The sequence below is a fragment of the Plectropomus leopardus genome, chromosome 22 (genome assembly GCF_026936395.1).
Source record: "Plectropomus leopardus strain MGB_pleo_1.0 chromosome 22, ASM2693639v1, whole genome shotgun sequence".
NCBI classification, from domain to species: domain Eukaryota; kingdom Metazoa; phylum Chordata; class Actinopteri; order Perciformes; family Serranidae; genus Plectropomus; species Plectropomus leopardus.
The window spans coordinates 3,877,755-3,894,285 of record NC_142197.1 but is presented as its reverse complement, the minus strand read 5'-3'; the positions used below and the strand labels follow the sequence as shown (position 1 = coordinate 3,894,285).

The 16,531-nt window shown below is 32.0% G+C and overlaps 1 protein-coding gene and 1 long non-coding RNA gene across 2 annotated transcripts in view; one reads left to right on the top strand and one right to left on the bottom strand.

The window, feature by feature from the left end:
* The window catches only part of ptprb (protein tyrosine phosphatase receptor type b), a 67,049-nt gene that overhangs the window by 44,700 nt on the left and 5,818 nt on the right, over window positions 1–16,531 (top strand). The window contains exons 30-32 of the mRNA XM_088072997.1: window positions 13,765–13,845; window positions 14,960–14,977; window positions 15,141–15,222. Coding sequence (XP_087929123.1) covers window positions 13,765–13,845; window positions 14,960–14,977; window positions 15,141–15,222 — 181 coding nt within the window. The remainder of the gene's footprint in view (window positions 1–13,764; window positions 13,846–14,959; window positions 14,978–15,140; window positions 15,223–16,531) is intronic.
* LOC148185841 (uncharacterized) lies at window positions 5,132–16,467 on the bottom strand. The gene is made up of 3 exons (XR_015775590.1): window positions 16,411–16,467; window positions 13,483–13,563; window positions 5,132–6,208 (listed from the first exon to the last, which is right to left on the bottom strand). It is a non-coding gene; the product is annotated as an uncharacterized LOC148185841 (long non-coding RNA).

Genomic DNA, 16,531 nt, shown 5'->3' with positions numbered 1-16,531 from the left:
GCATGTTGAAAAAATGAGCAAAAACAAGCAAAAACATCATATTTTAGCATCTTGAAAAAAATGAGAAAAAATCGCATACTATACTATGGCAAAAAAGTCAAAAAATGACCCGTCAAAAAAATGTCTGAAAACAACATAGAACAGCATGTTTAGATGCGTTATAGTGTAGCATGTTGAAAAAATGAGCAAAAACAAGCAAAAACATCATATTTTAGCATGTTGAAAAAATGAGAACAAAATCGCATACTATACTATGGCAAAAAAGTCAAAAAATGACCCGTCAAAAAAATGTCTGAAAACAACATAGAACAGCATGTTTAGACGTGTTATAGTGTAGCACGTTGAAAACATTAGCAAAAACAACCAAAAACAACATATTTTAGCATGTTGAAAAAACGAGGAAAAAATCGCATACTATACTATGGCAAAAAAGTCAAAAAATGACCCGTCAAAAAAATGTCTGAAAACAACATAGAACAGCATGTTTAGACGCGTTATAGTGTAGCATGTTGAAAAAATGAGCAAAAACAAGCAAAAACATCATATTTTAGCATCTTGAAAAAAATGAGAAAAAATTGCATACTATACTATGGCAAAAAAGTCAAAAAATGACCCGTCAAAAAAATGTCTGAAAACAACATAGAACAGCATGTTTAGATGCGTTATAGTGTAGCACGTTGAAAACATTAGCAAAAACAACCAAAAACAACATATTTTAGCATGTTGAAAAAACGAGGAAAAAATCGCATACTATACTATGGCAAAAAAGTCAAAAAATGACCCGTCAAAAAAATGTCTGAAAACAACATAGAACAGCATGTTTAGACGTGTTATAGTGTAGCACGTTGAAAACATTAGCAAAAACAACGAAAAACAACATATTTTAGCATGTTGAAAAAACGAGGAAAAAATCGCATACTATACTATGGCAAAAAAGTCAAAAAATGACCCGTCAAAAAAATGTCTGAAAACAACATAGAACAGCATGTTTAGATGTGTTATAGTGTAGCATGTTGAAAAAATGAGCAAAAACAAGCAAAAACATCATATTTTAGCATCTTGAAAAAAATGAGAAAAAATCGCATACTATACTATGGCAAAAAAGTCAAAAAATGACCCGTCAAAAAAATGTCTGAAAACAACATAGAACAGCAGGTTTGGACGTGTTATAGTGTAGCACGTTGAAAACATTAGCAAAAACAACCAAAAACAACATATTTTAGCATGTTGAAAAAACGAGGAAAAATCGTGCATACTATACTATGGCAAAAAAGTCAAAAAGTGACCCATCAAAAAATGTCTGAAAACAACATAGAACAGCATGTTTAGACGTGTTATAGTGTAGCATGCTGAAAACATTAGCAAAAACAACCAAAAACAACATATTTTAGCATGTTGAAAAAACGAGGAAAAAATCGCATACTATACTATGGCAAAAAAGTCAAAAATGACCCACAAAAAATGTCTGAAAACAACATAGAACAGCATGTTTAGACGTGTTATAGTGTAGCACGTTGAAAACATTAGCAAAAACAACCAAAACAACATATTTTAGCAATGTTAAAAAACGAAGAAAAAAACGCATACTATACTATGGCAAAAAAGTCAAAAAATGACCCGTCAAAAAAATGTCTGAAAACAACATAGAACAGCATGTTTAGATGCGTTATAGTGTAGCATGTTGAAAAAATGAGCAAAAACAAGCAAAAACATCATATTTTAGCATCTTGAAAAAAATGAGAAAAAATCGCATACTATACTATGGCAAAAAAGTCAAAAATGACCCACAAAAAATGGCTGAAAACAACATAGAACAGCATGTTTGGACGTGTTATAGTGTAGCACGTTGAAAACATTAGCAAAAACAACGAAAAACAACATATTTTAGCATGTTGAAAAAACGAGGAAAAAATCGCATACTATACTATGGCAAAAAAGTCAAAAAGTGACCCATCAAAAAAATGTCTGACAACAACATAGAACCGCATGTTTAGACGCATTATAGTGTAGCCTGTTGAAAACATGAGCAAAAACAAGCAACAACATAATATTTTAGCATCTTGAAAAATGAGAAAAAATCGCATACTATACTATGGCAAAAAAGTCAAAAAGTGACCCGTCAAAAAAATGTCTGAAAACAACATAGAACAGCATGTTTAGACGTGTTATAGTGTAGCACGTTGAAAACATTAGCAAAACAACCAAAAACAACATATTTTAGCATGTTGAAAAACGAGGAAAAAATCGCATACTATACTATGGCAAAAAGTCAAAAAATGACCGTCAAAAAATGTCTGAAAACAACATAGAACAGCATGTTTAGATGCGTTATAGTGTAGCATGTTGAAAAAATGAGCAAAAACAAGCAAAAACATCATATTTTAGCATCTTGAAAAAATGAGAAAAATCGCATACTATACTATGGCAAAAAAGTCAAAAAATGACCCGTCAAAAAAATGTCTGAAAACAACATAGAACAGCATGTTTGGACGTGTTATAGTGTAGCACGTTGAAAACATTAGCAAAAACAACCAAAAACAACATATTTTAGCATGTTGAAAAAACGAGGAAAAAATCGCATACTATACTATGGCAAAAAAGTCAAAAAGTGACCGTCAAAAAAATGTCTGAAAACAACATAGAACAGCATGTTTAGATGCGTTATAGTGTAGCATGTTGAAAAAATGAGCAAAAACAAGCAAAAACATCATATTTTAGCATCTTGAAAAAAATGAGAAAAAATCGCATACTATACTATGGCAAAAAAGTCAAAAAATGACCCGTCAAAAAAATGTCTGAAAACAACATAGAACAGCATGTTTGGACGTGTTATAGTGTAGCACATTGAAAACATTAGCAAAACAACGAAAAACAACATATTTTAGCATGTTGAAAAACGAGGAAAAATCGCATACTATACTATGGCAAAAAGTCAAAAATGACCCGTCAAAAAATGTCTGAAAACAACATAGAACAGCATGTTTAGATGCGTTATAGTGTAGCATGTTGAAAAATGAGCAAAAACAAGCAAAAACATCATATTTTAGCATCTTGAAAAAAATGAGAAAAAATCGCATACTATACTATGGCAAAAAAGTCAAAAAATGACCCGTCAAAAAAATGTCTGAAAACAACATAGAACAGCATGTTTGGACGTGTTATAGTGTAGCATGTTGAAGAAATTAGCAAAAACAACCAAAAACAACATATTTTAGCATGTTGAAAAAACGAGGAAAAAATCGCATACTATACTATGGCAAAAAAGTCAAAAAATGACCCGTCAAAAAAATGTCTGAAAACAACATAGAACAGCATGTTTAGATGCGTTATAGTGTAGCATGTTGAAAAAATGAGCAAAAACAAGCAAAAACATCATATTTTAGCATCTTGAAAAAAATGAGAAAAAATCGCATACTATACTATGGCAAAAAAGTCAAAAAATGACCCGTCAAAAAAATGTCTGAAAACAACATAGAACAGCAGGTTTGGACGTGTTATAGTGTAGCACGTTGAAAACATTAGCAAAAACAACCAAAAACAACATATTTTAGCATGTTGAAAAAACGAGGAAAAAATCGCATACTATACTATGGCAAAAAAGTCAAAAAATGACACGTCAAAAAATGTCTGAAACCGACATAGACCAGCATGTTTAGATGCGTTATAGTGTAGCATGTTGAAAAAATGAGCAAAAACAAGCAAAAACATCATATTTTAGCATCTTGAATAAAATGAGAAAAAATCGCATACTATACTATGGCAAAAAAGTCAAAAAATGACCCGTCAAAAAAATGTCTGAAAACAACATAGAACAGCATGTTTAGATGCGTTATAGTGTAGCATGTTGAAAAATGTGCAAAAACAACCAAAAACATTGTATTTTAGCATGTTGGAAAAATGAGAAAAAATCGCATACTATACTATGGCAAAAAAGTCAAAAAATGACCCGTCAAAAAAATGTCTGAAAACAACATAGAACAGCAGGTTTGGACGTGTTATAGTGTAGCACGTTGAAAACATTAGCAAAAACAACGAAAAACAACATATTTTAGCATGTTGAAAAAACGAGGAAAAAATCGCATACTATACTATGGCAAAAAAGTCAAAAAGTGACCCATCAAAAAAATGTCTGAAAACAACATAGAACAGCATGTTTAGACGTGTTATAGTGTAGCATGCTGAAAACATTAGCAAAAACAACCAAAAACAACATATTTTAGCATGTTGAAAAAACGAGGAAAAAATCGCATACTATACTATGGCAAAAAAGTCAAAAAGTGACCCGTCAAAAAAATGTCTGAAAACAACATAGAACAGCATGTTTAGACGTGTTATAGTGTAGCACGTTGAAAACATTAGCAAAAACAACGAAAAACAACATATTTTAGCATGTTGAAAAAACGAGGAAAAAATCGCATACTATACTATGGCAAAAAAGTCAAAAAATGACCCGTCAAAAAAATGTCTGAAAACAACATAGAACAGCATGTTTAGATGCGTTATAGTGTAGCATGTTGAAAAAATGAGCAAAAACAAGCAAAAACATCATATTTTAGCATCTTGAAAAAAATGAGAAAAAATCGCATACTATACTATGGCAAAAAAGTCAAAAAATGACCCGTCAAAAAAATGGCTGAAAACAACATAGAACAGCATGTTTGGACGTGTTATAGTGTAGCACGTTGAAAACATTAGCAAAAACAACCAAAAACAACATATTTTAGCATGTTGAAAAAACGAGGAAAAAATCGCATACTATACTATGGCAAAAAAGTCAAAAAGTGACCCGTCAAAAAAATGTCTGAAAACAACATAGAACAGCATGTTTAGACGCGTTATAGTGTAGCATGTTGAAAAAATGAGCAAAAACAAGCAAAAACATCATATTTTAGCATCTTGAAAAAATGAGAAAAATCGCATACTATACTATGGCAAAAAGTCAAAAAATGACCCGTCAAAAAAATGTCTGAAAACAACATAGAACCGCATGCTTGGACGTGTTATAGTGTAGCACGTTGAAAACATTAGCAAAAACAACGAAAAACAACATATTTTAGCATGTTGAAAAAACGAGGAAAAAATCGCATACTATACTATGGCAAAAAAGTCAAAAAGTGACCCGTCAAAAAAATGTCTGAAAACAACATAGAACAGCATGTTTAGACGTGTTATAGTGTAGCATGCTGAAAACATTAGCAAAAACAACCAAAAACAACATATTTTAGCATGTTGAAAAAACGAGGAAAAAATCGCATACTATACTATGGCAAAAAAGTCAAAAAATGACCCGTCAAAAAAATGTCTGAAAACAACATAGAACAGCATGTTTAGATGCGTTATAGTGTAGCATGTTGAAAAAATGAGCAAAAACAAGCAAAAACATCATATTTTAGCATCTTGAAAAAAATGAGAAAAAATCGCATACTATACTATGGCAAAAAAGTCAAAAAATGACCCGTCAAAAAAATGTCTGAAAACAACATAGAACAGCATGCTTGGACGTGTTATAGTGTAGCACGTTGAAAAAATTAGCAAAAACAACCAAAAACATATTTTAGCATGTTGAAAAAACTAGGAAAAAATCGCATACTATACTATGGCAAAAACGTCAAAAAGTGACCCATGAAAAAAATGAATGAAAATGAAAACAACATAGAAAAAAAAATGTGCAAAAACATCAATATAAAACATGCCTAAATGGTGGGAAAAATTGACATAGTACAGTTTGCTATCAAAAACGAATCAAAAACGTCATAGGACAGTATGTTCTCCAAAGTCACAACAAAAAACATGATAGTATAGTGTGTTGTAGAAAATTTCCCAAAAATGTAGTATAGTATGTCACAGAAAATGACCAAAAAATACAAAAATGAACAAAAAACGACACAATATAGTATGTTGTTAGTGTTAGAAATGTTTAATTTTTGTGCGGTAACGGATGCAACGTGGAGCCATTGTATTTAGTGAAACATTTCTCTTTATTATTGGGAGTTCAGTTTAAAAGAATTACACACTCACAATCATACACATAGAAATTTACAATAAACCACAGAGACACAGCGTTGACTAGCCTCATCACACAGTGGCTTACACTGAGGCAGTGATGGATCTGCATGGTTCTTTACATGCGGCCGAAAAATCACATCTGAAAAGAGGGAGGGATCAGCTGGAGGAATTCCATTTCAGAGGAGCAGGGATGACTTGTGAGCTACATTACAGGAGAAGCAAAGTCACATCAGAACCAGTCATTATAAGCTGAGACAGTGTCAAAGTACAGTGTGTCGTCAATAATATTTCTTTAAAAACATCCCAAAACTCTCATAGTATGATTTTAGCACATTAAAAAATGAGCAAAAATCGCATACTATACTATGGCAAAAAAGTCAAAAAGTGACCCGTCAAAAAAATGTCTGAAAACAACATAGAACAGCATGTTTATACGTGTTATAGTGTAGCATGTTGAAAAAATGAGCAAAAACAACCAAAAACATCACATTTTAGCATGTTGAAAAAATGAGCAAAAATCGCATACTATACTATGGCAAAAAGTCAAAAAGTGACCCATCAAAAAAATGTCTGAAAACAACATAGAACAGCATATTTAGATGCGTTATAGTGTAGCACGTTGAAGAAATGAGCAAAAACAACCAAAAACATCATATTTTAGCATGTTGAAAAAATGAGCAAAGATCGCATACTATACTATGGCAAAAAAGTCAAAAAGTGACCCGTCAAAAAAATGTCTGAAAACAACATAGAACAGCATATTTAGATGCGTTATAGTGTAGCACGTTGAAGAAATGAGCAAAAACAACCAAAAACATCATATTTTAGCATGTTGAAAAAATGAGCAAAGATCGCATACTATACTATGGCAAAAAAGTCAAAAAGTGACCCATCAAAAAATGTCTGAAAACAACATAGAACAGCATATTTAGATGCATTATAGTGTAGCACGTTGAAGAAATGAGCAAAAACAAACAAAAACAACATATTTTAGCATGTTGAAAAAATTAGAAAAAAAACGCATACTATACTATGGCAAAAAAGTCAAAAAATGACCCGTCAAAAAAATGTCTGAAAACAACATAGAACAGCATGTTTGGACGCGTTATAGTGTAGCATGTTGAAAAATTGAGCAAAACCAACCAAAAACATTGTATTTTAGCATGTTGGAAAAATTAGCAAAAATCGCATACTATACTATGGCAAAAAAGTCAAAAAGTGACCCGTCAAAAAAATGTCTGAAAACAACATAGAACAGCATGTTTGGTAGCGTTATAGTGTAACATGTATTAAAAATAAGCAAAAACAACCAAAAACATCATATTTTAGCATGTTGAAAAAATGAGCAAAAATCGCATACTATACTATGGCAAAAAAGTCAAAAAATGACCCGTCAAAAAAATGTCTGAAAACAACATAGAACAGCATGTTTGGACGCGTTATAGTGTAGCACGTTGAAGAAATGAGCAAAAACAACCAAAAACATCATATTTTAGCGTGTTGAAAAAACGAGAAAAAATCGCATACTATACTATGGCAAAAAAGTCAAAAAGTGACCCGTCAAAAAAATGTCTGAAAACAACATAGAACAGCATGTTTGGTAGCGTTATAGTGTAACATGTATTAAAAATAAGCAAAAACAACCAAAAACATCATATTTTAGCATGTTGAAAAAATGAGCAAAAATCGCATACTATACTATGGCAAAAAAGTCAAAAAGTGACCCGTCAAAAAAATGTCTGAAAACAACATAGAACAGCATGTTTATACGCGTTATAGTGTAGCATGTTGAAGAAATGAGCAAAAACAAACAAAAACAACATATTTTAGCATGTTGAAAAAATTAGAAAAAAAAACGCATACTATACTATGGCAAAAAAGTCAAAAAATGACCCGTCAAAAAAATGTCTGAAAACAACATAGAACAGCATATTTAGATACGTTATAGTGTAGCACGTTGAAGAAATGAGCAAAAACAACCAAAAACATCACATTTTAGCATGTTGAAAAAACTAGCAAAAATCGCATACTATACTATGGCAAAAAAGTCAAAAAGTGACCCGTCAAAAAAATGTCTGAAAACAACATAGAACAGCATGTTTAGACGCGTTATAGTGTAGCACGTTGAAGAAATGAGCAAAAACAACCAAAAACATCATATTTTAGCATGTTGAAAAAATGAGCAAAGATCGCATACTATACTATGGCAAAAAAGTCAAAAAGTGACCCATCAAAAAAATGTCTGAAAACAACATAGAACAGCATGTTTGGACGCGTTATAGTGTAGCACGTTGAAGAAATGAGCAAAAACAACCAAAAACATCATATTTTAGCATGTTGAAAAAATGAGAAAAAATCGCATACTATACTATGGCAAAAAAGTCAAAAAGTGACCCGTCAAAAAAATGTCTGAAAACAACATAGAACAGCATGTTTGGTAGCGTTATAGTGTAGCATGTATTAAAATTAAGCAAAAACAAGCAAAAACATCATATTTTAGCATGTTGAAAAAATGAGCAAAAATCGCATACTATACTATGGCAAAAAAGTCAAAAAGTGACCCGTCAAAAAAATGTCTGAAAACAACATAGAACAGCATGTTTAGACGCGTTATAGTGTAGCATGTTGAAGAAATGAGCAAAAACAACCAAAAACAACATATTTTAGCATGTTGAAAAAAATTAGAAAAAAAAACGCATACTATACTATGGCAAAAAAGTCAAAAAGTGACCCGTCAAAAAAATGTCTGAAAACAACATAGAACAGCATGTTTATACGCGTTATAGTGTAGCATGTTGAAAAATTGAGCAAAAACAACCAAAAACATTGTATTTTAGCATGTTGGAAAAATTAGCAAAAATCGCATACTATACTATGGCAAAAAAGTCAAAAAGTGACCTTTCCAAAAAATGTCTGAAAACAACATAGAACAGGATATTTAGATGCGTTATAGTGTAGCATGTTGAAAAAATGAGCAAGAACAAACAAAAACATCACATTTTAGCATGTTGAAAAAACTAGCAAAAATCGCATACTATACTATGGCAAAAACGTCAAAAAGTGACCCATCAAAAAAATGGCTGAAAACAACATAGAACAGCATATTTAGATGCGTTATAGTGTAGCACGTTGAAGAAATGAGCAAAAACAACCAAAAACATCACATTTTAGCATGTTGAAAAAACTAGCAAAAATCGCATACTATACTATGGCAAAAAAGTCAAAAAGTGACCCGTCAAAAAAATGGCTGAAAACAACATAGAACAGCATGTTTGGACGCGTTATAGTGTAGCATGTAGAAGAAATGAGCAAAAACAACCAAAAACATCATATTTTAGCATGTTGAAAAAATGAGCAAAGATCGCATACTATACTATGGCAAAAAAGTCAAAAAGTGACCCATCAAAAAAATGTCTGAAAACAACATAGAACAGCATGTTTAGATGTGTTATAGTGTAGCATGTTGAAGAAATGAGCAAAAACAAACAAAAACATCACATTTTAGCATGTTGAAAAAACTAGCAAAAATCGCATACTATACTATGGCAAAAAAGTCAAAAAGTGACCCATCAAAAAAATGTCTGAAAACAACATAGAACAGCATATTTAGATGCGTTATAGTGTAGCATGTTGAAGAAATGAGCAAAAACAACCAAAAACATCATATTTAAGCATGTTGGAAAAACAAGGAAAAAATCGCATACTATACTATGGCAAAAAAGTCAAAAAGTGACCCATCAAAAAAATGTCTGAAAACAACATAGAACAGCATATTTAGATGCGTTATAGTGTAGCACGTTGAAGAAATGAGCAAAAACAACCAAAAACATCATATTTTAGCATGTTGAAAAAACTAGCAAAAATCGCATACTATACTATGGCAAAAAAGTCAAAAAGTGACCCGTCAAAAAAATGTCTGAAAACAACATAGAACAGCATGTTTGGTAGCGTTATAGTGTAACATGTATTAAAAATAAGCAAAAACAAGCAAAAACATCATATTTTAGCATGTTGAAAAAATGAGCAAAAATCGCATACTATACTATGGCAAAAAAGTCAAAAAGTGACCCGTCAAAAAATGTCTGAAAACAACATAGAACAGCATGTTTGGTAGCGTTATAGTGTAGCATGTTGAAGAAATGAGCAAAAACAAACAAAAACAACATATTTTAGCATGTTGAAAAAATTAGAAAAAAAACGCATACTATACTATGGCAAAAAAGTCAAAAAATGACCCGTCAAAAAAATGTCTGAAAACAACATAGAACAGCGTGTTTATACGCGTTATAGTGTAGCATGTTGAAAAATTGAGCAAAAACAACCAAAAACATTGTATTTTAGCATGTTGGAAAAATTAGCAAAAATCGCATACTATACTATGGCAAAAAAGTCAAAAAGTGACCTTTCCAAAAAATGTCTGAAAACAACATAGAACAGGATATTTAGATGCGTTATAGTGTAGCACGTTGAAGAAATGAGCAAAAACAACCAAAAACATCACATTTTAGCATGTTGAAAAAACTAGCAAAAATCGCATACTATACTATGGCAAAAAAGTCAAAAAATGACCCGTCAAAAAAATGGCTGAAAACAACATAGAACAGCATGTTTGGACGCGTTATAGTGTAGCATGTAGAAGAAATGAGCAAAAACAACCAAAAACATCATATTTTAGCATGTTGAAAAAATGAGCAAAGATCGCATACTATACTATGGCAAAAAAGTCAAAAAGTGACCCATCAAAAAAATGTCTGAAAACAACATAGAACAGCATATTTAGATGCGTTATAGTGTAGCACGTTGAAGAAATGAGCAAAAACAACCAAAAACATCATATTTTAGCATGTTGAAAAAACGAGAAAAAATCGCATACTATACTATGGCAAAAAAGTCAAAAAGTGACCCGTCAAAAAAATGTCTGAAAACAACATAGAACAGCATGTTTGGTAGCGTTATAGTGTAACATGTATTAAAAATAAGCAAAAACAAGCAAAAACATCATATTTTAGCATGTTGAAAAAATTAGAAAAAAAACGCATACTATACTATGGCAAAAAAGTCAAAAAATGACCCGTCAAAAAAATGGCTGAAAACAACATAGAACAGCGTGTTTATACGCGTTATAGTGTAGCATGTAGAAAAATTGAGCAAAAACAACCAAAAACATGGTATTTTAGCATGTTGAAAAAATGAGCAAAGATCGCATACTATACTATGGCAAAAAAGTCAAAAAGTGACCCATCAAAAAAATGTCTGAAAACAACATAGAACAGGATATTTAGATGCGTTATAGTGTAGCACGTTGAAGAAATGAGCAAAAACAACCAAAAACATCACATTTTAGCATGTTGAAAAAACGAGGAAAAAATCGCATACTATACTATGGCAAAAAAGTCAAAAAATGACCCGTCAAAAAAATGTCTGAAAACAACATAGAACCGCATGCTTGGACGTGTTATAGTGTAACATGTATTAAAAATAAGCAAAAACAAGCAAAAACATCATATTTTAGCATGTTGAAAAAATGAGCAAAAATCGCATACTATACTATGGCAAAAAAGTCAAAAAGTGACCCGTCAAAAAAATGTCTGAAAACAACATAGAACAGCATGTTTGGACGTGTTATAGTGTAGCATGTTGAAGAAATGAGCAAAAACAAACAAAAACATCACATTTTAGCATGTTGAAAAAACTAGCAAAAATCGCATACTATACTATGGCAAAAAAGTCAAAAAGTGACCCATCAAAAAAATGTCTGAAAACAACATAGAACAGCATGTTTGGACTTGTTATAGTGTAGCATGTTGAAGAAATGAGCAAAAACAAACAAAAACATCATATTTTAGCATGTTGAAAAAATGAGCAAAAATCGCATACTATACTATGGCAAAAAAGTCAAAAAGTGACCCGTCAAAAAAATGTCTGAAAACAACATAGAACAGCATGTTTGGACGTGTTATAGTGTAGCATGTTGAAGAAATGAGCAAAAACAACCAAAAACATCATATTTAAGCATGTTGGAAAAACAAGGAAAAAATCGCATACTATACTATGGCAAAAAAGTCAAAAAATGACCCGTCAAAAAAATGGCTGAAAACAACATAGAACAGCATGTTTGGACTTGTTATAGTGTAGCATGTTGAAGAAATGAGCAAAAACAAACAAAAACAACATATTTTAGCATTTTGAAAAAACTAGAAAAAATCGCATACTATACTATGGCAAAAAAGTCAAAAAATGACCCGTCAAAAAAATGTCTGAAAACAACATAGAACAGCATGTTTGGACGCGTTATAGTGTAGCATGTATTAAAAATAAGCAAAAACAAGCAAAAACATCATATTTTAGCATGTTGAAAAAATGAGCAAAAATCGCATACTATACTATGGCAAAAAAGTCAAAAAGTGACCCGTCAAAAAAATGTCTGAAAACAACATAGAACAGCATGTTTGGACGTGTTATAGTGTAGCATGTTGAAGAAATGAGCAAAAACAAACAAAAACATCACATTTTAGCATGTTGAAAAAACTAGCAAAAATCGCATACTATACTATGGCAAAAAAGTCAAAAAGTGACCCATCAAAAAAATGTCTGAAAACAACATAGAACAGCATATTTAGATGCGTTATAGTGTAGCATGTTGAAGAAATGAGCAAAAACAACCAAAAACATCATATTTAAGCATGTTGGAAAAACAAGGAAAAAATTGCATACTATACTATGGCAAAAAAGTCAAAAAATGACCCGTCAAAAAAATGGCTGAAAACAACATAGAACAGCATGTTTGGACGCGTTATAGTGTAGCACGTTGAAGAAATGAGCAAAAACAACCAAAAACATCATATTTTAGCATGTTGAAAAAATGAGCAAAGATCGCATACTATACTATGGCAAAAAAGTCAAAAAGTGACCCGTCAAAATAATGTCTGAAAACAACATAGAACAGCATATTTAGATGCGTTATAGTGTAGCACGTTGAAGAAATGAGCAAAAACAAACAAAAACAACATATTTTAGCATTTTGAAAAAACTAGCAAAAATCGCATAGTATAGTATGAAAAAAATGCCCCCCCCCCCAAAAAAAATGTACTATTGCAGTTAATTATTTGAAAGCATTAAATTGGGTCATAGTATGGTACATCATCAAAAATCATGAAAAAATTCATAACATAGTATGTTGTTAACGATGACCACCTAGTGGTACAGTCTGTCAAAAAAACGTCCCAGTATAGCACATTGTAAAAATGAAAAATTGTTTCTGTGAAGTAGGTTGGCAACAATCGGGAAAAAATAGCATGTCTTTAAAAAAATCACGTACGTCCTAAAGTATGCACAAAGCATGTCCTCAAAAGCACAATAAAAAAGCATGTCCTAAAAACCACATGAAAAAATTCATCCCATAAAAATGTCAGACTACAGTACGTCATAAAAATCTGAAGAAGATACACACTGATATTTTTTAAAGAAATATCTCACCCATCCGTCGCTCCGTCTCCACAGCAACACTTTCCGGCTGGATCCCGAGTTTTCCAGGCCAGATGAGATATCTAAAAAAAACTATGAAAATAAGAAAAATGTCACCAAAAGTAAAATTATTGACAAATTCACATTTGGTGAAACAAATACGGAATAAAAATATGAACTCAATATTGTTTACGGTTTAAAAATGAGAACAGGAACTACCGTGTGACAACAGCCAAAACTACAGTCTGTGTACGTTGTTTTAATATATATTTTTCTATATGTTTGTGTTTTCAGAGCTGTTCAGGAGAACCCAGTGGTGAGGATGAGTATGTGGAAAGAAGTTCCAGCTTCAGGATTATATCTGGGTGTCAGGAGGTAACCGAGTGAATAATCGTTTTTCTTCAGTGTGACACAGTTTCATTTTCAGTATCTCCTACAGTCAATATGTGAGACTGTGAAGTATAAGCTTCCAGTAAAGTACTTTCTCCCTCAGATTACCTCACCATCCTGCCACCACAGTACACAGCATCTGTCAGCTACTGTTTGTGTACAAGTGTTTGCTTTCCACCCGTAAAAAGACTTTTAACACAAACATATCTTGATATTAGCCGCCGCTGACAATTATCACTTTGAAAATATTTTTGAAAATTACAAAATTCATAAATTCATGAAATTTACTAATTTAAAAATAATAATTTGTAATTATTCTACTTTTTTTTTCAAACACGCACACATTTTTTTAACAAACTGCGCAAAAATGTGTTTATTAAATATCTGCTATCATCAATAATAATAATAGTAACAATAGTAATATCATAATCTGCATTTTTTTCTCAGATATTGATATTCAATATTATGGGTGTGGCTAAAATTTAATGATAGCATTATCAACCTATTTAGGGTTGATAATTGAAATAAAATGAAAATAATTACTTAGAAAATTAAATGTTAAACAAAAAAACACGATGCATTACAGGGATGAGTTGTTTTTTTCAACGTATGAAATAATTTTGTTGGATCGCGGCTAAACAGTGTTCTTCTGATTTAATTTACTTAATAAAGAATTATCAAAAATTGTGGCTATTGTGACGTATTAAAGTTGTTTTCTTGCGTGCAGTAATGTTACAAAACCTGATAAATGTTTGAAAAAAAAGGCATTTTGTGCAAGTTATGCAACAAAATGACAGTAATGACTCTTAATATAAAGATAATAATTACTGTAATAACAATGCTACAAAAGCATTACACCATACTAATGAATGGTATACAGATTATAGTAGAATTTCCAAAATATTAAAATATATTTCCTGTTGAAGGTTGTTCTCCCTTATTACCAGAAAACTATAAATGTCAAAACTTGTACATAAAATACTGTAATCATTGTTAAATCTGCCTCTCATGAACTTTCTAAAAAGCAGCGACTCTGTGAGACTTGACTGTCTGCGATAACTAGTTTAATATAAACTGATTTTCTTTTCTCTCCTTGCAGCAATCGTCGGGTCACCAGGTGAGAATCTTGCACCAGATCTTAATCGATGCACAGAATTAATATTTATATGTGGTTTTATAGTTAGATTTAACAGATATATTCATACTGCTGGTAGTTTTTAGCAATAAACAGCTTGAAATGTTTGTGTTTTCATTACTAATCGCTGCCTGCGTCTCTGCAGTCCTATCAAAGCGTGCCACTTCGAGTCTCATCTGACCAAACTGCAGGCCGACTCTAACTACCTGCTGTCTGAGGAGTTTGAGGTAAAAATTGCTCTGTGAGCAGATTTAATGTTACATTAAACTATTTCAATGCATTCAAAACCTTACTTTAGTAAAAGGTTGTAAGTATTATCAGCAAAATATTCTGAATTTTCCTGCCGTAGATGTTTCCGGTTGTGCTGTTTTAACTCTGGTCTGTAAGATCATCATATGTTTGTAACTGGCTGTCCTGTGAGAATCACGAATCTCTAAAAAGTCACAAAAACAGCTCTTTTTCAGCTTTTTTCGAGCATTTAAAGTTGATCAAGAGAGGTTTTAATTAGTTTATTTAGCAAATGTAAAATTTCGTTTCCTTGGAATCAGGGACAGGCACTGAAGCCCGGGATTAAATGGCCACGGTGGCGAATTCGGAAAGACCAGAGTGTTGATAAGCTCCGACCCTCACGGTTCTGCTATCAGTTTTGGAGATTTTAAGAAAACACATTTGTTGTTTGTTTACGTTACATAAACATTGCCTTTTAAAGTTTTTATGTCCCCAACTCCTCTTAAGTACATTAACAACTCAGGTTCTTACATAAAGTACTGGTGCAAAAGTCTCAGGCCGCCTTAAACTTCATTACTTTAGCAAGGTTATAGTGATCATACATATTTATTTCTCTGAAGTCTTTTTATTAAAATACAACCAGAACGTACTATTTATACAGAATTAAAAATGCAAATACTTCAGCATGAAACAACTTCAACAGGCCAAAGTTGTAAGTATCTTTAACGATTTTTTGCAGAGTGCCAAACATAAAAAATAAAGTCGTGTTTATTCTGTTCTTAATTTTGGCTTTTTCATTTTTTTTCTCTTTAACTCCCCCAAAAAGATCAGAGTACCGTTAAAGTACCAGATCGATTAACAGTATCGGTAAAACTAGTACCGTTAAATACCCATCTCTGCATGAGGAGCGGGTCCTCTTTCACGAAATAAACACGTGGCACTGCCGTGTTTCTGCAGTCCTTTTTCAACACTTGAAACTGTTTTATTAAGAATTTTTACTGGTTTTAGTTATCTGGTTCACTTGTTTTTGGAGAAAAGGAGACCTGTGCAGATAATCTGGCTCCTGATAAAAACCTCCTGAATAATAAACACTGAAGGAAATTTAACCGGGAGAAATTTTAGCACTAAATCCCCGTAAATCTGACACACTGGACCTTTAAGTGCAGTACTTCAGTAAATATACTTACCACTGGTTGCTGCTGGTGTTTAGACGACATTCAGCGCTTCAGCTGTTTGGCTTCGTCTGTTAGAAGTAAAAACAAAAAGGCGGTTTTAGAAGACAAAACATTAGGATTCATTTAATGTGAA